General features: G+C 44.4%; 1 protein-coding gene across 4 annotated transcripts in view; it reads left to right on the top strand.

The window, feature by feature from the left end:
• GMPS (guanine monophosphate synthase) overlaps positions 1 to 21,505 on the top strand; it is a 93,594-nt gene that overhangs the window by 54,994 nt on the left and 17,095 nt on the right. For all 4 annotated transcript variants that reach the window (XM_068280855.1, XM_068280859.1, XM_068280857.1 and 1 more), the window contains 8 exons: positions 3,729 to 3,832; positions 5,320 to 5,513; positions 5,895 to 6,060; positions 9,828 to 9,979; positions 10,135 to 10,308; positions 10,587 to 10,692; positions 14,903 to 15,018; positions 18,715 to 18,840. In XM_068280855.1, coding sequence (XP_068136956.1) covers positions 3,729 to 3,832; positions 5,320 to 5,513; positions 5,895 to 6,060; positions 9,828 to 9,979; positions 10,135 to 10,308; positions 10,587 to 10,692; positions 14,903 to 15,018; positions 18,715 to 18,840 — 1,138 coding nt within the window. The remainder of the gene's footprint in view (positions 1 to 3,728; positions 3,833 to 5,319; positions 5,514 to 5,894; positions 6,061 to 9,827; positions 9,980 to 10,134; positions 10,309 to 10,586; positions 10,693 to 14,902; positions 15,019 to 18,714; positions 18,841 to 21,505) is intronic.

The raw sequence follows: 21,505 nt of genomic DNA, 5'->3' as shown, positions 1-21,505 counted from the left end.
GGGCATTCTGAGGGTGTGGGCGGGTATTTGGGTGCACTAGGGGCAGATAGGGGTCTAATCTGATGGGTATCAGTGACAGGGGCTGATTGATGGGTGGTCAGTGGGTGATTAGATGGCAGAACAGATGTAAACAATGCACTTTGGAGGTGATCTGAGGGTAGGTCTGGGGCAATCTGATGATGTGGGTGGGTGATCAGATTGCCCGCAAGGGGCAGGTTAGGGGCTGATTGATGGGTGGCAGTGACAGGGGGTGATTGATGGGTGGCAGTGACAGGGGGTGATTGACAGGTGATCAGTGGGTTATTACAGGGAAGAACAGATGTAAATATTGCACTGGCGAATTGATAAGGGGGGGTCTGAGGGCAATCTGAGCGTGTAGGCGGGTGATTGGGTGCCCGCAAGGGGCAGATTAGGGTCTAATCCAGGCATGGGCAAACTTGGCCCTCCAGCTGTTAAGGAACTACAAGTCCCACAATGCATTTGCCTTTATGAGTCATGATTGTAGCTGTAAGACTCCTGCAATGCATTGTGGGACTTGTAGTTCCTTAACAGCTGGAGGGCCAAGTTTGCCCATGCCTATTCTAATCTGATGGGTAACAGTGACAGGTGGTGATAGGGGGTGATTGATGGGTAATTAGTGGGTGTATAGGGTAGAGAACAGATGTAAACACTGCACATGGGAGGTGATCTGACGTCGGATCTGCGGGCTATCTATTGGTGTGGGTGATCAGATTGCCCGCAAGGGGCAGGTTAGGGGCTGATTGATGGGTGGCAGTGACAGGGGGTGACTGATGGGTGGCAGTGACAGGGGGTGATTGACAGGTGATCAGTGGGTTATTACAGGGAAGAACAGATGTTAATATTGCACTGGCGAATTGATAAGGGGGGGGGGGGGTCTGAGGGCAACCTGAGCGTGTAGGCGGGTGATTGGGTGCCCGCAAGGGGCAGATTAGGGTCTGATCTGATGGGTAACAGTGATAGGGGGTGATTGATGGGTGATTGATGGGTAATTAGTGGGTGTTTAGGGTAGAGAACAGATGTAAACACTGCACTTGGGAGGTGATCTGATGTCGGATTTGCGGGCGATCTATTGGTGTGGGTGGGTGATCAGATTGCCTGCAAGGGGCAGGTTAGGGGCTGATTGATGGGTGGCAGTGACAGGGGGCGATTGATGGGTGATTGACAGGTGATCAGGGGGGATAGATGCATACAGTACACATTTCTGGGGAGAATCTGAGGGGTGGGGAGGTGATCAGGAGGGAGCAGGGGGCAGTTTAGGGTTAAAAAAAAAAATAGCGCTTATAGATAGTGACAGGGAGTGATTGATGGGTGATTAGGGGGGTGATTGGGTGCAAAAAGGGGTCTGGGGGGTGGGCAGGGGGGGTCTGAGGGGTGCTATGGGCGATCAGAGGGAAGGGGGGGCAGGATCAGTGTGCTTGGTGCAGACCAGGGTGGCTGCAGCCTGCCCTGGTGGTCCCTCGGACACTGGGACCACCAGGGTAGGAGGCAGCCAGTATAATAGGCTTTGTATTCATTACAAAGCCTATTATACTATGTACATGCGGCGATCCGGGTGCTAGTAACCTGCCGGCACTTCCGAATGGCCGGCGGGTTACAGCGTGAGGGGGCGGAGCCAGTCGCCGGCGGCTGATGGCGTCACGAATGACGCGATCGCCGCACAACCACGCCTGCCTCCGCCGATGGGCGTATTGCGGTCGTTTAGGCCCAGTCTTTGCCGCCGCCCATTGGCTGGGGGCGGTCGGCAAGTGGTTAAGCACCACCCCTGAAGGAAGCCCCACCCTTTGACGAAGCCTCGCCCCATGGGTGTTCTATTACTTGCTTCTGCAGCACCTGCTTAGCGTAAAGTTTCAGGCAGCTGCCACTGTGTACCTCTGTGCCTTGTGCATCCTTTTTTTCCCCCAATGTGCCTTCTTCTGTCTCTTTTGTTCCTTCTTCTGTCTCCTTTTGCCTCCTTCAGTGCCTTGTGCTATGTCTCCCCCTCTGTTTGTCCTTCTGTCTCCCTTTATGCCTCCTGTCTCCCTTTATGCCTCCTGTCTCCCTTTTGTTCCTCCTTCTGTCCCCATGTGCCTCCTTCAGTCCCCCTGTGACTCATCTGCCTCTTTCTGTCCACCTGTGCCTCCTTATGTCCCCTTGTGCCTATCTTTATCTCCTTGTGCTACCTCTGCCCCCCTTTTCCTCCTTCAGTCCCACTCTGCCTCCTTCTGTCCTCATGTGCCTCCTTCTGTCCTCATGTGCCTCCTTCTGTCCCCGTATGTGCCTCCTTCTGTCCCCGTGTGTGCCTCCTTCTGTCCCCGTGTGTGCCTCCTTCTGTCCCCGTGTGTGCCTCCTCCTGTCCCCGTGTGTGCCTCCTCCTGTCCCCGTGTGTGCCTCCTTCTGTCCTCTTTTGTGCCTCCTTCTGGCCCTCATGCCTTTTTCTGTCCCCCTGTACTTCCCACTGCCCCTGTGTGTCTTCTTCATCCCCCTTTGCCTCCTTCTGTCCCCCTTTGCCTCCTTCTGTCCCCCTTTGCCTCCTTCTGTCCCCCTTTGCCTCCTTCTGTCCCCCTTTGCCTCCTTCTGTCCCCCTTTGCCTCCTTCTGTCCCCCTTTGCCTCCTTCTGTCCCCCTTTGCCTCCTTCTGTCCTCCTTTGGGCCTCATGAATGTGGAGCCCTGTCTGTGTATTTTCTGGTGAAACACTGCCCACATTACATGTATTTCCTGGTGAAACTCTGCCGCAATTACGTGTATCTTTCTGGTGAAATGCTGCCGCAATAAGTGTAATTTCTGGCGAAACGCTGCCGCATTATGATTGTTTTCTGGTGAAACATTGCTGCATTATGATTTTCTTGTGAAACGCTGCTGCAATACGAATATTTTGTGGTGAAACGCTTCCACAATACATGTATTTTTCTGGTGAAACGCTGATGCGTTACGATTATTTTCTGGTGTCACATTCACATTATTTTTTGCCGGGGGGGGGGGGGGGGGGTTGCCATAAGGTTTTGTCGCCTGGAGTGACAAAATGGCTAGAGGCACCCCTGCTTTCACACATCCGTGCAATATACTGTATACGATATGTCTCTGAGATATGTTCCCCATTCACAAGGGAAATGAAAGTCTGCGAAGACTTTCATACTTATGTAATGCATTGCATTGTGATGGAGGTAGTTAAATTGCCGCAATCCTGTCGCAAAGTCAACTGTGCCTACCGCACGGAATCTGCAGTAATGCAAGTCTGTGGCGACACAGTAAGTATGAATGATGGAGTACGGACCGATAAAATCCCAGTGACACACTTCCTTTCCGGTGGGGGTTCTGAATAGGGGAGGAGGGAAGGCGGGGGCCTATGCATACGAACCTTTCAACGCACTCTACCACAGGATCATGCAGAGAGCCGGCTGCTGTGCCACGAGATCACTGCACCACAAAAGTGTGAAGCCAGCCTGAGTGTCTTGTTGTTGGCTGTAGCAGTACACAATCCTTCCCATAGCTATATACTGCATGAAGCAGCAACAAGGTAATAGCCACAGTGGTCAGATCAATGTTGCATCACATTTCTTTACCATCTGATGTGATACTGAGTAATGCACAACCGTATCCAGGGTTACTGATATCAGTCAGATATTGATTACCTGACCTATGGGTATGATGATACATGGTAACCCTTTGTGTTTCATTGTTTTCAGATGAATTTGCTTAATGAGTGGTATTTCCTTATTTTTATTTTTCAGAGGACTCCAGAAAGAGGAGGTTGTGCTGCTGACACATGGTGACAGTGTAGACAAGGTAGCAGATGGATTTAAAGTTGTGGCACAGTCTGGGAACATAGTTGCAGGTATGCGTCTTAAAGCTCTACGTGTCATTTAAAATTGTACTGTATACTTAACCCCTAATATGCATGCAGACATTTGGATACCTCTTTTGTCCTAGACTCATAAACCATGATCGCTTCACATCCATCTGCAAATAATTGTCACTGGTTTTTTCAATGACCATCAGAAACTGGTATTTTTAAAGACTTGATGGGAGCGATGCAGAGGTCCCTTTTTAGTTTGGCCTTGTGTGTTTTTGTTTTTTCAATTGCTTCGTGTGCCAAACCAATTTGCAGGTTACACATTTTCAGCAGATAATCTGTTTATTTTTGCTCCTGCTTTTTTATGTTCACCTTTCTGTTCTGTCAGGGATCAAATACACTGTTTAATGCACTCTGTAGCCCACAAGTCAATCTTGGTGAATTAGGACTGCTGTAGTCACAGTGGATAAATAGAAGCAGTTGCAAGGTTGGCACTATATGGGGCCATTTAAAGTGTAATATTTTTTATCATCAGGTGCACTTTTTAACAGGTGAACTTCAGGTGTTCTTTAGATCTTATGCCCAGTTCAGTACACTTTTATTTTTTTTTCCTTCATGAAGGTATGGGAGTTTTAGTGCGCTTGCATTTTAATGCTTTGTCTTTAGCAGTAAATACATACATTTAGTGTATAATAGTGTTGTGCACTACGAGTAGCTACGAGTATGTAGTTAATCGTAATCAAAATTTAAATTAGATAGCAGGGTTGGGGGGGAGACTTGCTTGCCTATGCCTCTGCCTACAGCCGATGTGTTCCACCCGTGGTCCACGTAGTTCCACTACTTCCTCCTTCAAACCTAGAAAGAGGAAGAAGTGGCGTTAAATGGACCATGGCTGGAACACAAGGGCCTTAGTTCTATCTAATTTAAATTTTGATTACGAATAGCTACGTACTCGTAGCTACTCGCAGTGCATTGGGTCCATCATGGAATTTCTATGGGGAATGCATACTTTTTCAATAAGCAAACAAGAACAAACCAAGTAGGTTCATACCTTAAAGCCAAGCCTGTAATGGGTTTTGGAAGAAATATTTCTGCTGCAAAATAAGTCAACTTTTTCAGTGTGCTCTGAGTACTGACTACAAAGGGATGTGAAATATTTGATAATCTTTATGTGTTATAACTAAACATGAGGAAATGTGATTGATTAGGTTAGAAAAACTCTTCCTTCCCTTCAAACGTAATTGAAAAGCTATTTTTTAATTCCCATACTTTATACAATTAATATTTTTGTTGTTTTACTATTGATGACTATTGAATTAAAAGAAATCTCATCCAAAAATCACAATCCACATTTTAGGTCAATATAAGTGATTGATCATTTTGAAATATCTCAGAAAATAAGAAAAGGTTGATAGTGTTTTTTGTTTTTTTTTTATCCGCTGTACCATGTAATTAACATGCTACTTATGCTACATGCTACTTATACAGGATAAGCTGTGGTAATTGTGTGTTTATGTATTAAACCCAAGGTATTGCTAACGAGTCAAAAAAGCTTTATGGAGTGCAGTTCCATCCTGAAGTTGGCTTAACAGAGAATGGCAAAGTGATGTTGAAAAACTTTTTATATGAGGTTGCGGGATGTAGTGGGACCTTCACTGTACAGAACCGAGAAATTGAATGTATACGAGACATTAAGGAGAAAGTTGGATCCTCCAAAGTTTTGGTGCGTATTTATATTCCAATACAATCGTCCCATGCTTCAGTTTCTTGTTTTTTGTACTGCCAAACCTGTTAAACACCAGTTTCTACAGGCAAAGTTAACTTAGACACTGTCATTTTTATTATCGAAGATATTGTAGCTTATTGTGGCAACACTCCTATTTTCAATTGAGGTGACTTTTGAGGTGTGGGCACTTGCTGATAAACTGTTGGTAGAGTGATACTCAGAAAACGGCTTCCTTTAACCTTATTGATTTGCAAACATCCAGCCACTGTAGTAGTGGTAGTAGGCGTGAAGGGATTGACAAGTTTTCTGAAGACTTTAGTTCAAAATGATTGCTATATTGTGTTGATAATGTTGATAGAAGTGTCTGTGCTTTTGCAGGTGTTACTGAGTGGTGGAGTAGATTCTACTGTCTGTACAGCTCTCTTAAACAAAGCCTTAAACCAAGACCAGGTGATTGCAGTGCACATAGACAATGGCTTCATGCGGAAACGAGAGAGCCAGTCTGTGGAAGAAGCCTTGAAAAAACTGGGAATCCAAGTAAAAGGTTTGTTATGCTTTTAGTCCATTGTATTGTTCAAGAAGTGTTTAGAAAGCCTTTTTGAGCCTGCATATAGAAAGTATGGAAACGGTGGATTTGGCTTAACTTGTTTGAGCAGCAGCACTCTACTCCACTGCAGATATTATGTGGGTGGTAAATTGGGCTTCCAAAAAGATTTATCAATGGATGGACACTGAATATTGAACAAAGACAAAAGGTGAATCTCATTTAGGGTTAGGTGATAAGGAGGGATATCATTGGTGCATGGTGAGGTGATTATTTTTCTCTGTAACTTCAGGTGCTAGGTCAGGTACAGTGGTAAGGAGGTTGGGTGTTGTTGGTCATTGGGGCAATTTCACTTAGCAGCACGTTCAGTTAGTGGTCTGCATGGAAAATGTGGTAAGGGGAGAGGAGTTAGGGTTATGCATTAAGATGGGGATTTTTATAAGTTGTTAGGTCAAAGAGGCAGATTACCTTAAGAGAGAGGGGGGGGGGGGGGGGGATTAAAGGACAACTGAAGTGAGAGGTGTATGGAGGCTGCCATATTTATATCCTTTTAAACAACACAAGTTGCCTTGAATCCCTGCTGATCTGTTTGGCTGCGGTAGTATCTGAATCAGACCAGAAACAAGCATGAAGATCTTATCAGATCTGACAATGTCAGAAACACCTGATCTGCTGCATGCTTGTTCAGAGTCTATGGCTAAGAGTAGCAGGAGAGCATCAGCAGGACAGCCACACAGCTGGTATTATTTAAAAGGAAATAAATATGGCAGCCTCCATATACCTCTCACTTTAGTTGTCCTTTAAGTGTGTGAATAGGTTTTCAGTGATTGGGGAGGTTTGGAAAATTTATTTTTATTAAAGAGAACCCGAGGTGGGGTTCTGACAATGCTATCTGCGCACAAAGGCTGGGTCTGCCTATACTGCCCAGCCTCTGTTGCTATCCAGATCCACCCTAAGCCCCCCTGTGCTCTGCTATCCCCCATAAATAACAGCCGCGCTGTCGACACGCAGCGTGTCGCATCGGGCTGTGTTTACCTATGTACTGTCAGTCTTGGCGCTCCCCCCGCCTCCTGCATAGCTCCGGTCCCTGCTGATTGGAGGGAAGGGATGCGGGCGGGGACCGGAGCTATGCAGGAGGTGGGGGGAGCGGCGAGGCTGACACTACAGAGGTAAACACAGCCCGCACAGCGCGGCTGTGATTTATGGGGGATAGCAGAGCGTAGGGGTGGCTTAGAGGGGATCTGGATAGCAACAGAGGCTGGGCTGTTTTGGCAGACCCAGCCTCAGTATGCGGATAGCATTGTCATTACCCCACCTCGGGTTCTCTTTAAAGCAGAACTACAGCTTTGTTATGTTTTTTTTTTACTTGGACTTAATGGTGTAAAAAAAAAAAAATTATAAAAAGCCTTAGATCTGACATGTTTGAAGATGAGCATGACGTTTTGTATCTTGGGGAGATTTTCCCTCATTTACTGTCCCTGCAACCCCTACAGAGCTTTGTGGCTTTAAAATAAACTGGTAGTGCGCAACACAGGAAATGAGGAAAAGCAATGAAAACTAGTTGCGGTCTCTAACTTTATTGAGGAGATTCTGGACTGAAAATGGTAGACATTCCCACAAATCGGGGATTTTTTTTCATTTACACAGTGCAGATTGCCCGGCTTTCCTGCTGAGCCTCTGTTTCTAATATTCTAAGCCATAAACCCTGAATAAGCATGCAGATCAGATGTTTGACTGGATTAGCTGCATGCTTGTTTCAGGTGTGATTTAAACTCTACTGCAGCCAAAGAGATCAGCAGGATACCAGGCAACTGGTATTGCCTAAAAGGAAATAAATATGACAGCCTCAATATCCCTCTTAGTTTAGGTGTCCTTAAAGAAAACCTGAACTGAAAATGAAAAGTCAAAATAAGCATACACAAGTCATACTTACCTTCCATGTAGTCTACTCCTCAGTGTCTTTCTCCTCTCCCGCGTTCTGTTTGTTCACTGTGATCAATGGAATTTTCCGTCCTCCATTTTGAAAATGGCCATTACCCATAACAGCTTTCTGGTCAGCACACATTTAAACTGTAACATTGCCCACTTGAGCCATAGGGAAACGTGGACATTACCTGGTACATCAGTTTTCCTCTCAGCTATAACTGACAGCAACTGATATTTTACTGACAGCAACTGATATATTTCAGATCTGACAAAATATTGTCAGAACTAGAAGGGATTATTGTCAGAAGAAAATGGTGAGCTTCTGAGAGGAACTGATGGCAATGTAACTATGTAATGTTCATTTGAAGTTACCTCATGTGTTTATTTTAAATATTTTTACTCAGTACAGGTTCTCTTTAAAGCCACTAATTAAAGCATAACTGCAAAAATGACTACTCTTATGTGTACGGTGGCCTTTTGCATATGAGGTAAAATATGTGTTGTGCTGTGAAGGGTGCTGACTGAAGTAAGGCTAAGGACCATTTTAATTTTTCACAATTGCAAATATAAGTGCTTACAGAGTTTTGTTTCTGTTTAGACTAGAGTAGTTCTTTAGTGGAATTGTCAACCATAAAACCAAAGTTCATTTATTCACTGCTATATGTTTATTATGCAGTCTACACCTTGACCCTGCATTGCAAGCATTCCAATATAACCATACATGTTTCTGCTATTATAAATCTTATCTCGGTTAGCCTGGCTCTATTTGCCAGGGGGAAGAAAGCTTATCTCTCCTCCCACATTCCTGCTTCTCAGTGATTGGCTGAATGCAGTTCACTGTGACAGGAGACTTAGAAGGGAAATACACCTCACCCCTCTGCAGAAGCTGCTGAAATACGATCACTTGTGTTTACAAAGCAAGCTAGGTATGACAGTGCAGTTTCTAGGAGGACAAAAAAGAGTGGGGGAGGAAATTACATAAGGATTGCCTTCAGTCAGAGGTAGTAAAGTTGGAAAATGCCTGAAACTGGTTTTCTTTATTTACTATATAAAATTCACTGAAATCTAAACATGGACTGTATAATACTTAAGTTATGTACGTAGAACAAGTATTTATCTACTTATATAGTGTTTTTTTTTCCCTGGGATAGTATGGCTTTCCCTGCTGCTTTAACCCTTTCCCGACCGCCTAACGCCGATAGGCTTCGAGAAGGTGGCAGTACCAGGACCGCCTAATGCCGAAAGGCATCAAGAGCGATGGGCGAAGATTAGCGGGGATCACACACACATCCCATCAGATTGAAAAGTAACGTCTGTTTCCTTTCCTTGTGCAGCGCTACGATCTAATGCAGCGCTGTGCTGGGGACAGCCGTGTCACTCTGTTGTCCCCTAGAGAGGCTCCAAATGCGGTCCCCTCTCATAGGCTGATGCCTATGAGAGAGGATCGTCCTGATTGGCTGTTGGGGGGAGGGGAGTAATAAAAATAAATAACAAATAGACATTTATTTAAAAAAAAATACAAATAAATAAAACAAACAAACATGACACCAGCGATTAGAGCCCACCAACAAAAATCTCTGCTGGTGGGCAGAAAAGGGGGAGGGGAGATTCACTTGCATGCTAAGTGATGTGGCTCTGCAGCAAGCTATTAAAGCTGCAGAGGACTAAATTGTAAAAAATAGCCTGGTCACTAGGGAAGTGTAAGCCTACGGTCCTGAACTGGTGGTACCCAAAATAGGTAAAGCTGTTCAGATCGAGTTCAACACACAACATATTGTAATGTATTCATTTAGGGTTGTTTTCACTTTCAATATTTTGAGAATTTATTTTGTTCTCCTCAGTTGTCAATGCAGCACATTCGTTTTACAATGGAACAACAACACTGCCAATATCCGATGAGGACAGAACACCACGCAAGAGAATCAGCAAAACACTTAATATGACAACAAACCCCGAGGAGAAGAGGAAAATCATTGGTGACACCTTTGTGAAGGTATTTTGGTAGTGAGTATTGATGGGCTGTGGAAGTGGTGAATGAGTGATCTTCCAGGTCTTGTAATGTGTGGGATTCTGTGTCACATGACAGTGAAGGGTTTCTGAGAATTATATGCATTTTATGTGTATATTTTTCTTTCTATTATCCTTCAGATTGCCAATGAAGTAATTGGAGAAATGAATCTGAACCCTGAAGAGGTTTTTCTAGCACAAGGCACATTACGACCAGATCTGATAGAAAGCGCGTCTCTCATTGCCAGTGTAAAAGCTGAGGTTATAAAAACTCACCATAACGACACAGAGCTTATCAGAAAGCTGAGAGAAGAGGTAATTGCACAAGCTTCTTGTGAAGATCTTTCATTCATGTTTGCTACTAGTTGTAATTTCTTAGTACCATGCGACTGCTTGAATATGTGCCGCATCCTCCAGCCATGTGCTTTGCTCAGTCTGGCGGTAGAGCCAAATAGGGCTTTTATTGACACTGTTAACATTATTGTATGCTTAGCAAAAGTTAAAAGATTTTATCCACCTATATCTGAATGAGCCTATTTACAGTGCAGTTTCTACCTTGTATAAACCAGTGTTTTGGATTTTTTTATCTTCAGGGTAAAGTAATAGAACCATTAAAAGATTTTCACAAGGATGAAGTTCGGATCTTAGGAAGAGAGCTCGGGCTACCTGAGGATATAGTCAGCAGGCATCCTTTCCCAGGTATGTGACTTGTCGCTGGAAGTACGGATATTCCGTATGTATGTATAGCCTGCTTTTCAGCTGTTTCCATGTAAATTTCACTTATTAAAAACTTTGTGTACCAGAGGAAATAAGAAAATTTGGGTGGTTCTTGGTGATGCGGAACTGCTGCTGTTATTTGCCTAAATCTCCCCTGCCATTGTCAATGTCTGTCTAGTGCACAGCTTCATGACTGTTTAGCTGAGCTTTTCCCTTTTTATTTTAGTTCATGGTCGCTCCATTTCAGCCCACTGGGATTTTTCACCTTATGCATCAGAGCAATTTCAACTCCCATTCATTTGCTAATAACTTTATCACTAATTATCACAATAAATTGATCTATATCTTGTTTTTTTCCACCACCAATTAGGCTTTCTTTGGGTGGTACATTTTGTTAAGAATTATTTTTTTCTAAATGCATTTTAACAGGAACATTAAGAAGAAAAATAGAAAAAAATAATTATTTCTCAGTTTTCAGCCATTATAGCTTTAAAATAATACATGCTACCATAATTAAAACCTATGTGTTTTATTTGCCCATTTGTCTCGATTATTACACCATTAAAATTTTTTCAGTTTTGCGTCCGTCACTATTTACAAGCTTATGATTAAAAAAAAATTCGTAATATACCCTCTTCACATGCATATTTAAAAAGTTCAGATCAGACCCTTAGGTAACTAATTTTTTATTTTTATTTTTGTTTTTTTATTGTAAATTTTTTTCATTAACAATTGTATTTGGGTAATTTTTGGTGTGGGAAATAAACAGTTAATTTTAAATGTAATAATCTGTGTTTATTGTATTAAAAATGTAGGTAGATGTAGTTTTACTATTTGGCCACAAGATGGCCACAGCAAGATTTTTTTTTCAGTCCTTCTTGCTTCCAGGAAGCATATAGTGGACGGGAAACCTTTTTTTTTTTTTTTTTTTTTTTTTTCTTTCAGAAAGACCGTGGCCTCTGATAAGAAGCTGTCGGTTTTTCTGCTGGGGACTTAGATCAATAATTGGGAACCATGATTGCAGCAGCCGCCTGGATAGGTGGCATAAATGGTTAAGCATGAAACAGGCCTCGGATCATTTTGATCACAATGGGTAATTAGATTTAGAAATTTGTCATTCTAGATTTTCTAGGCTAAATGTTATTTTTTTTTTATTGGATTACTAAAGTATTTAGTATTAAACGCCTGTTCAGTGGTCTATGGCAGGCTGTGCCAGTACAGTGATAAGTGTTGGTGCTCGAATTTGGCCCCATGTGGTTCAAAACCCAAACACACACATTTGGCACCATTTCAGCACCAAACGGCAGGACTGGGTGCCTTTCATTTAAAGGGATACTTAAAGAGGAACTCCAGTGAAAAATATGTAATAAAAAAGTGCTTCATTTTTACAATAATTATGTATGAATGATTTAGCCAGTGTTTGCTCATTGTAAAATCTTTCCTCTCCCAGATTCACATTCTGACATGTATTACATGGTGACATTGTTACTGTGGGCAGGTTATGTAGCTGCTTCTAGCTGTTTTGGCCGTTACAGACAGCTGTAAGCAGCTATTTCCGGTCTGTGAACATTGTTACATTGTGGCAGTTTGCCCAAAGTACCGCGGTCCTCAGAGCTTCTTGTGGGAGGGGTTTCACCACAATATCAGTCAAACAGCGCCCCCTGGTGGTCTGTTTGTGAAATGCAATAGATTTCTCATGTAAAAGGGGGTATCAGCTACTGATTGGGATAAAGTTAAAATCTTGATTGGAGTTCCTCTTTAAGCTAGGGATTTAAAAAAAAAATCAGTTTTACTCACCTGGGGCTTCTACTAGCCCTCTACAGCAATCGCGTGCCCGTGCAGCCACTCGCAGATCCTCCTGTACCCCGCCGCCAGCTAGTTTTCCTTTCGCCGACAGACCTGGCCAAACGTAGCCTTCTTCATGTTCCCATCTGCAATACCGTCCTGCGCAAGATGCTATTGCAGACGGGAACACGAAGAAGGAGACGCCTGCACAGGCGCAGTAAGACTGTCAGCCAGAAACGAAGCTAGCTGGCGGCAGGGGACAGGAGGATCTGTGAGTAAGTGCGAGGGCCCGGGATGGCTGCAAGGGGCTGGTAGAAGCCCCAGGTGATTAAAACTGATTTTTATTATCCCTGGCTTAGGTTACTCTTCAACTCCAATACTTTTTCTTATAAGCAGGAAGTAAGAAATATCAGAGTTAAATGAACACCAACACTAATAGTAATTGACAAAGCTTCCAACCATCTCCCGTGCATAAAGCTGAATATGGATGAGGTGGACAGTGAGCTGTGAAGCTAAAGAAACAAATGTGCCAACTATTTTCATACTCCACCTTTGTCATCGTCTTTCACCACACTTTGCTTCCACCTTCCATATCATGTTTTTACATTGTAATACTGGGGATACACGGTACGTTTCTGTACCGTGTATCGACCAGCTGATAGTATTCAACTGGCCCAATCATGCCGCTCTCGACCCCCGCCCGCTCGATTCCCGCCTGCGGACAATGGCAGGGAATAGAGCGCTGATAAGGAAGCGGGGGCGAGCGGCAATCGATCCGCGCGGACGAGCAGGGACGCGCCGGCATCGAGCCACTGGCTCGATCCGACGCATAAAACGTGCCGTGTATGCACGGCATAATGCTGGGAAATGTAGTGTGTAGTTGCTCTCCATTTTGTGGGAGTCATGGTCACCCCTGGTTGACCAGACACATAAGTATGGAGCACTGGCAAGTATATTGGACTCATGAGAAATGTAGAAGAAATCTAAAGCTTGACCGCTATCAATGGAAAATATGGTGATTGGGAGATTGGACCCAAACTACTTTTCTACTGATGACTGTTCCATTTTGGAATTGACCTTATTTTCTATTTCTGTACTGTCTCAGGGGCATGAAGTGAGTGGAAAGCTTACATTAGCACAGCAATAAAAATATAGACGCTGCGCGCTCATGTACTCCAGAAGTGGTCCCTCTTCAATATAGTGCTTAAAATAAAGAAAAAGAAACAAAAAACCCTAGCGTGACTGTGTATCAACATTAAATTGTCCTTTACATCACACCAGTGCTCCAAATGGATTATCTGTGCTCAATATCACCACCATATAGGTCTCACAGGTTCCCACCAAATAGTGCAGCTGCCAAGCCACAGACAGCAATAAAACATTTGTGACTGGAAACTCCCACTCTCTCCCTCAGCGTGCAAGTGCTTCTTAATATCACACGTGGCCTCTCACCTTATTAATATGCCATCCACATTATAAGCCAGCTCATGCACTTATTGCTCCCAGTCTGAAAACTCCCAAGGCAGCGGGATCATCCAAGAAGCAGCAAACTGAATCTAGTAACTAAAAAGCTTCTCATAGCATAAAACTGTATGTTTATTAAAAGATATTAAAAGCAATTACACTCACATGATCCCAGTGTACATAAGCATATAGTAACAAGTTGCTCCACGCCGACCACTCCACGCCTGTAAGCTCCGCCCTACGCGTTTCCTGCATGCACACTTATCAGGGGCCTAGCAGTTTTTCATGCTCTAAAGTTAAAATGTTTTGAATGGACTTAAGACTAAATGTGCATTGCAATTCAGCCATCTTTTTGCTGCGCAGCACAGTGGCATAGTGCATAGCACTCTCGCATTGCAGCACTAAGGTCACAGGTGCAAATAGGCTGGTGCACACATCCAATTTTCATTGACCTATTTTACCACCTCCATGTAGTATGAGGGCCAACAGATTTAGAGTACTATGTACTATGATTGTGTAGGTAAGCTCTCATACTACATATGAGGGGTAAAGTTGGACAATCAAAATTGAATGTGTGTACCAGGCTTATGGTAAGGATTAGGGATGCACATTTTTTAGAGTTCGTGCAGGATCATGCAATTTCTGTATGCAACTATTGGAACAGTTGAATTCCACCCACCTTTGGATTCGATTGGTATGTTTTCAAGCTGCCTAAATTGCATATATAATTTCCATAGTTCTGCATCGACTTTGAACGATTTGCATCTCATTGACCAACCTTGGGGACAACCCTGTTTTGGGGACAGTTAGTAACATCACTATGTACAAGACTGTAAAAGTGCTCAGGAAGATGTCAGCACTATATAAATACACAATAATGTGTTGGTACATTTCTTTTCCATCTATAATAAGTGGTTATCATCCTCACTCTTTTACTGAACAGGTCCAGGACTAGCCATTCGAGTAATATGTGCTGAAGAACCTTACATCTGTAAAGACTTTCCTGAGACTAACAACATATTGAAAATAGTTGCAGATTATTCAGCAAGTGTGAAAAAGGTATGCACATTTATGATAGTACTTGGTTATTATGGTGAAATTCTTACTTACAGTGTCACTGCTATGCAGAGCTCACAGTGCAAAAGTGACAGAACCAGCCAGCTCACAGTGGCCTTGTTCGAGCTTACTGACATTAGGATGCTCGATAGATATGCTTTAACCCCCCTAGTGGTATTGACGATTATACACGTCAATACAAAACATGCTGTTAACAGCATTGACGTGCATACACGTCAGTACTCTCCTGCACTGTATATTAGACCCTTGCTTGACACATTTTGGAAAGTTGGAAAAAGGTTATGAAAATTACTTTTTTACACAGAAATCCTGGGGAAATTGAACACCAGGGAGGTTAAAGAGCACCTTTTCTGTTCAGGAAGGAAATCTACGGATACATCTGATGTTATTTAACCTCCCTGGCGGTAACCCCGTGTGTGACACGGGGTAAGCCGCCGGAGGGTTCCGCTCAGGCCCTGCTGGGCCGATTTACATAATTTTATTTTTCAAACACGCAGCCAGCACTTTGCTAGCTGCATGTTTGGTCTGATCGCTGCCGCTGATGCGCCGCTACCCGCCGCGATACAGGCCCCCCCCGCATATCCCTTGCGCTGCCTGGCCAGTCGCGGCCAGGCTGCGCTATGGGGTGGATCAGGATTCCCTGTGATGTCACGATGTCGGCGACGTCACTCCATTCGTCACCATGGCGACGGGGGAAGCCCTCAAGGAAATCCCGTTCAGAACGGGATTTCCTTATGGGCTGGCGGCGATCAGTGGGTACGGGGGGACGCCGCAGGGAGGGGGGGAAGCATGTAGCTAGCGCTAGGCTAGCTACATGCTAAAAAAAATAATAATTTGAAAAAAAAAAACTCGCGCAGCCGCATTTATCATACCGCCAGGGAGGTTAATATATGGAGGCGGATAACCTTATTCCCTTTTGAAAAATCCTGATTGCCAGGCTGTCACACAAATTCTCTGCTTTTTTAATATTTTCTGACTGGCTTGTATAGAACAAGCAGACATCTGACTCCATTGGAGTGCATGTATGTACTTGGTGGGACTTGCACACTACAGAAACTGAAAGATGAGCTTGTCAGCAAGATGACTAATATTTAAAATGTCAGCTTCCTTGTTCCTCTCAATTCAGGTCACTTTAACCCTCCTGGCGGTTTGCTAAAAATCTGCCAGGGGGCAGCAAATCTCTTTTTTAAAATGTTTTTTTTTTTTTTTTATGTAGCGAGACAAGGTCTCGCTACATGATAGCCGCTGCTCAGCGGCATCCCCCCAGCCCCTCCGTTCGCCTCCGGCGATCGGAGATCAGGAGGTCCCGTTCAAAGAACGGGATCTCCTGGACGCATGGGGTCGGGGGGGGGCGCGGCCGAGGCGCGACGAATAGCGGCGGCGATCGCATTGCACACGCAGCTAGCAAAGTGCTAGCTGCGTGTAGCAAAAAAAATTTATGCAAATCGGCCCAGCGGGGCCTGAGCGGTGCCTTCCGGCCGCATAGCCCATGCTCAGCACAGGCTTACCGCCAGGGAGGTTAAAGAGTGGATGAATTTGGACAAGTAAAATTAGAGCTACAGCACTCCTAGAAATTGTTAGCAGCAACATTTTGCACATTTTTAGTACTGATATACTGGTTTGGTTATCCAATAGGGCTGCTGCTAATTGTGTAGCATATCAAGAAATCATGAGGCTCCATAGAATTCTTTGTAGCAGCTATAATCTACTGTTACAAAGCAGCAGATCCAGTGCCCATAGAGACTTATAGAAATTTCTATATACAAACCATATTGGACTTCTACTGCCAGAAGCTGTACGTTTGTATGTTTTTACCATTCTCTTATGAGGTGCTGCGCATATTGCTTTCTTACTATATGCACTTTATTTTTGTTTCACTTGACTAAAGTTTTTACTCATAAATGCTTTATCCTCTACTTCAACATCATTGAAGCTCTTATATTGCTCCATTCAATTCATGGTTGTATACTAAAGCAATGCAGATAGGAGACAAGTATACAGTGCACAAATCAATTGTACATGAAACTGGAATAGCAGTATTCAATAATAATTCAATAATACATTAAAGGAGTGAGCGCGGAAATAGCAGTAATGTGCGGGGCACGTAAGGGTAATTCAGGGTTCTGGCGATCACTGGACCCTGAATTACTTTTCCCTCCGAGTTGCTACAATTCGGAGGGCGAATAGTATTTAAAGTGAACCAGAGGCGAAGCACCCTCCATGTATTTTACCATATATATCAGTGGGAACATTAGAGAAAACACCTACCCTGATCTCTGTTCCATTCTTCACTGCTTAGCCTGCTTGTTGTCAGCCCTGATAAAATCCCAGACTGAGCTTTTAGTCTGGCTTTGCTCAGGAATCATTATAGCTGAGTCATAGCAGAGCCAGAAAGGGGCAGGCTTGGGCTTGAAAAGACATCAGAGAAGACAGACTCAGCTATAATGATTCCTGAGCAAAGCCAGACTGAAAGCTCAGTCGGGGATTTTATCAGGACTGATGAGAAGCAAGCTGAGCAGTGAAGAATGAAACAGAGAGCAGGGTAGGTATTTTCTCTAATGTTCCTACTGATATATATAGTAAAATACATGAAAGTGCTTCATCTCTGGTTCACTTCAACACCGCCAGGGATTTGATCGGCAGCAGGGTGAGCCGTCATTTGGCTCACCCTGCGCCCAGCTCACCGGTGGCGTACTAATACGTATGCTGGCTGAATGCAGGCTATGCAAGATTCCCCTCCAGTGTTGCACAGATGAAAACTTTCTGCATTAGGGCCCATTCAGATCACAAATGCGGATGGCCATGCGTGCGGAACGCGTGCGGACCGCAACGCGTACGAACGCATGGCCATCCGCGTTTGTGTGCGTTGCGTGGCTGATCCCATCACTAAAAAGTGAATGGGACAGCCACGCGTTTTAGCAAAATCTGCGTGCAGCATGCGTTTCCGGACCGCACAGGTCCGGAACGCATGCAGTGTGAACATCAGACATTGCACTCTATGCAATGTCTGATGTTGTGCGTACCGGCCACCTGCACGCGTTTCCAAATGCGGCTGGAAACGCGTGCAGTGTGAACGCTCCCTTAGGAAGTAGAAAACACATTTTTTCCAGCCAGTGTCAGAGACCAGTTGAGAGATACACAAGATGTTCTTGTCCAAGGTAGTTTCTGCATAGACCGTATTAAAGGTCTGTACACTCCAGCAGATTTCACTGATGTGCACATGTAGAAAATACTGAGTAAAGAGAAAACCTTTACTTTTGCATTTACAAATTCCTGTGGTACAGTTGTGTGCAGACCTTACATTTACCTATCACAATTTATTGCAATTTCCTGAACCACGCATCTATATAATGACAGGTTAATGTGTGCTTCTAAACCACACCAGAGGCATAAATCCCCCGCCATTGTAATAGAGATCAAGCCTGCTGTACTGTTCCATTGTGGCTGCATGTTATTGGGTGCGAGTCATCATCCACAGCTACAGAAAGCGTTCTGAAAATCAGCAGAATTTTGTGTGCAGTGAGAGAACATGACTGGAATAGAAGTACATGTCATCCTCAAAGAAGGTGAAGGTTATGGTTTTGTTAAGTAGCAAATGCAAGTTTAACCTGTAAACGTGTTCACTGAGCTAATAAACACTGTACATTCTACATTTATTAAGGGTTACTTTCTTTACAGCCCCACACCCTGCTACAAAGAGTCAAAGCATGTACAACAGAAGAGGAGCAGGAGAAGCTGATGCACCTCACTAGTCTTCATTCACTGAATGCCTTCTTATTGCCTATTAAAACTGTAGGAGTGCAGGTGAGTGTTCTGGCTTTTCTACACAATGACCTTTTCCTTTGATTGCTTAACCTCCTTGGCGGTCTGATTCTTTCCAGATTTTAGGGTCTAAAAGCGGTGCAATTTTTTTTCCACTCTTTCAGACCCTAAAACCTGAAAAATATCATTCTGGCAGGGAGATCTGCAGCAAAAAAAAAAAAAAAAAGTACCTTCCTGGGCTCCTGTGCTGCAGTTTTCTCTTTGCCCACAAGATGGCGCTAATATACATATAAACGAACTCTATATTTCTCTAATATAGAGAAGTTCTTTTTCAATATTAGCCCCGCCCCCGATGACGTCACGCTGCCACCACCGCTCTGCTGCTGCCACCACGGCTGCGCTGCTCCAACTGGCTGCCGGGTCCCCGGAAGAATAGCGGGGACATGGGGGATCCCGGCGGCCAGGGAAAGACCCCACACTGCCGGGGAGAGAGGCTGGAGTCCCGCTGCGCAGCGAGATCGCGCGCGGGACTCCAAAACTACAGGTAAAGCTCTGCAATGCCTACCCCGACCTGAGCTCAGGATCACCGCTAACAGCTTATTTTTTCTACCCCGAGCTCAGGTCGGGAAAACCGGCAAGGAGGTTAAAGAGAGTCTGAAGCGAGAATAAATCTCGCTTCAGACCTCAGAGTTAGCAGGGGCATGTGTGTCCCTGCTAAACCGCCGCTATCCCGCGGCTTAACGGGGGTCCCTGATCCCCCAAATCCCCTCTGTAATGCGGGGGAGCGCTTCCTGGTTGGGGCAGGGCTAACCGCCGCAGCCCTGCCCCACGCACGTCTGTCGGCGCATATCTCCGCCTCTCCCCCGCCCCTCTCAGTCTTCCTTCACTGAGAGGGGCGGGGGAGAGGCGGCGATGCGCGGCTGATAGACTCGAATGGAGGCAGGGCTGCAGCCGTTAGCCCTGCCTCCAGGAGCGACCAAGCCTGCGACCAAGTGTCGCAGTGGGGGGTTTGGGGGTCAAGGGACCCCCGTTTAGCGGCGCTATTGCGGCGGTTTAGCAGGGGCACACGTGCCCCTGCTAACTATGAGCTCTGAAGCGAGATTTATTCTCGCTTCAGAGTCTCTTTAAAGGATACCACAACTGAAATGTGACATAATGAGAAAGACATGTGTATGTACAGTGCCTAGCACACAGATAACTATGCTGTGTTCCTTTTTTTCTTTCTCTGCCTGAAAGAGTTAAATATCAGGTATGTAAGTGGCTGACTCAGTCCTGACTCAGACAGGAAGTGACTACAGTGTGACCCTCACTGATAAGAAATTCCAACTATAAAACACTTTCCTAGCAGAAAATGGCTTCTGAGAGCAAGAAAGAGGTAAAAAAGGGGAATTTCTTATCAGTGAGGGTCACACTGTAGTCACTTCCTGTCTGAGTCAGGACTGAGTCAGCCACTTACATACCTGATATTTAACCCTTTCAGGCAGAGAGAGAAAAAAAGGAACACAGCATAGTTATCTGTGTGCTAGGCCCTGTACATACACATGTCTATCTCATTATGTCACATTTCAGTTGTGGTATCCTTTAAGTCATATTACTGAACCAGTTGATCTGTTGGCTTTGTTAGATTGTTAATGGGCTCTTTTCAGGCAAAATAGTATCTAGAGCCTAAAAGGCAGAGTATTTTGCCAGTAACACAGCTTAAAGCGGACCCAAACCAAACATTTTTTTTTAATTAAAAATATATAGTTGCACCACTCTAACACATACAAAGATAAATAAACACTCTTTCAAACCTATGAGCATTTCAGTGCATGCTTTTCACCCTTCTCTTTTAATAACTAGGGTTATACTGGGGGCAGCCATTTGCAATTCCCCCATTGCCGGACACCACCTACTCCACCAGTTTGCCGGATTTTGTCCCGGCAATTTGAAAGGAAGGGACGGATTCCTCCAATAAATGTAAAATATTTTATATTTGTCATCATGCAACTGAAAAAAGGCTGCTATTTATTAATATAATTTAGAAAATGGATTTTATTTCTGAAATCTTGTATTTTTAATTTGGGTCCACTTTAAAATCAACACTATGCAGCTACAAATATGTCAGAGATTTGTAACCAGTAGCAGAATTGAATAGGTAGTATTTGCTGTCAACCACTATTCACAGAATCCTAATAAATTTAGTTTGTGGGTGATTATCACGGCAGTTTCTAGACTAAATTGCACCAGGGCGAGGATGTAAAAATTGCGCCACAGGGAAGCCTTGTATTGAGCAACTCCCCTCCTTCCCGCTCCAATCGCCGCTCACTTGCCACTGGTCTCTACATAGCCGGGTATACACACTATGCTAATCAGGAAGTAGAGTGTGTATACGCCAGGGCTTTGGAGTCGGAGTCGGAGCAATTTTGGGTACCCGGAGTCGAAGTTGTGGTTTCATAAACTAAGGAGTCGGAGTCGGATGATTTTTGTACAAAATCCACTGCCCTGGTAAGTATTGGACTAAGGAGTCGGAGTCGAGGAGTCTGGGCCATTTTGGGTACCTGGAGTTGGAGTCAGTGGTTTCATACACTGAGGAGTCTGAGTTTGAGTCGGATGTTTTTTGTACCGTTTCCACAGCCCTGGTATACACGGTGATGCAGAGGAGACCAGCAGCGACTGGAGTGGGAAGGAGGTGAGTTGCTCAATACGAGGCTTCCCTGTGCTTACT

Source organism: Hyperolius riggenbachi, chromosome 4 (assembly GCF_040937935.1).
Source record: "Hyperolius riggenbachi isolate aHypRig1 chromosome 4, aHypRig1.pri, whole genome shotgun sequence".
NCBI lineage: Eukaryota > Metazoa > Chordata > Amphibia > Anura > Hyperoliidae > Hyperolius > Hyperolius riggenbachi.
This window is presented reverse-complemented; position numbering and strand designations above follow the sequence as displayed.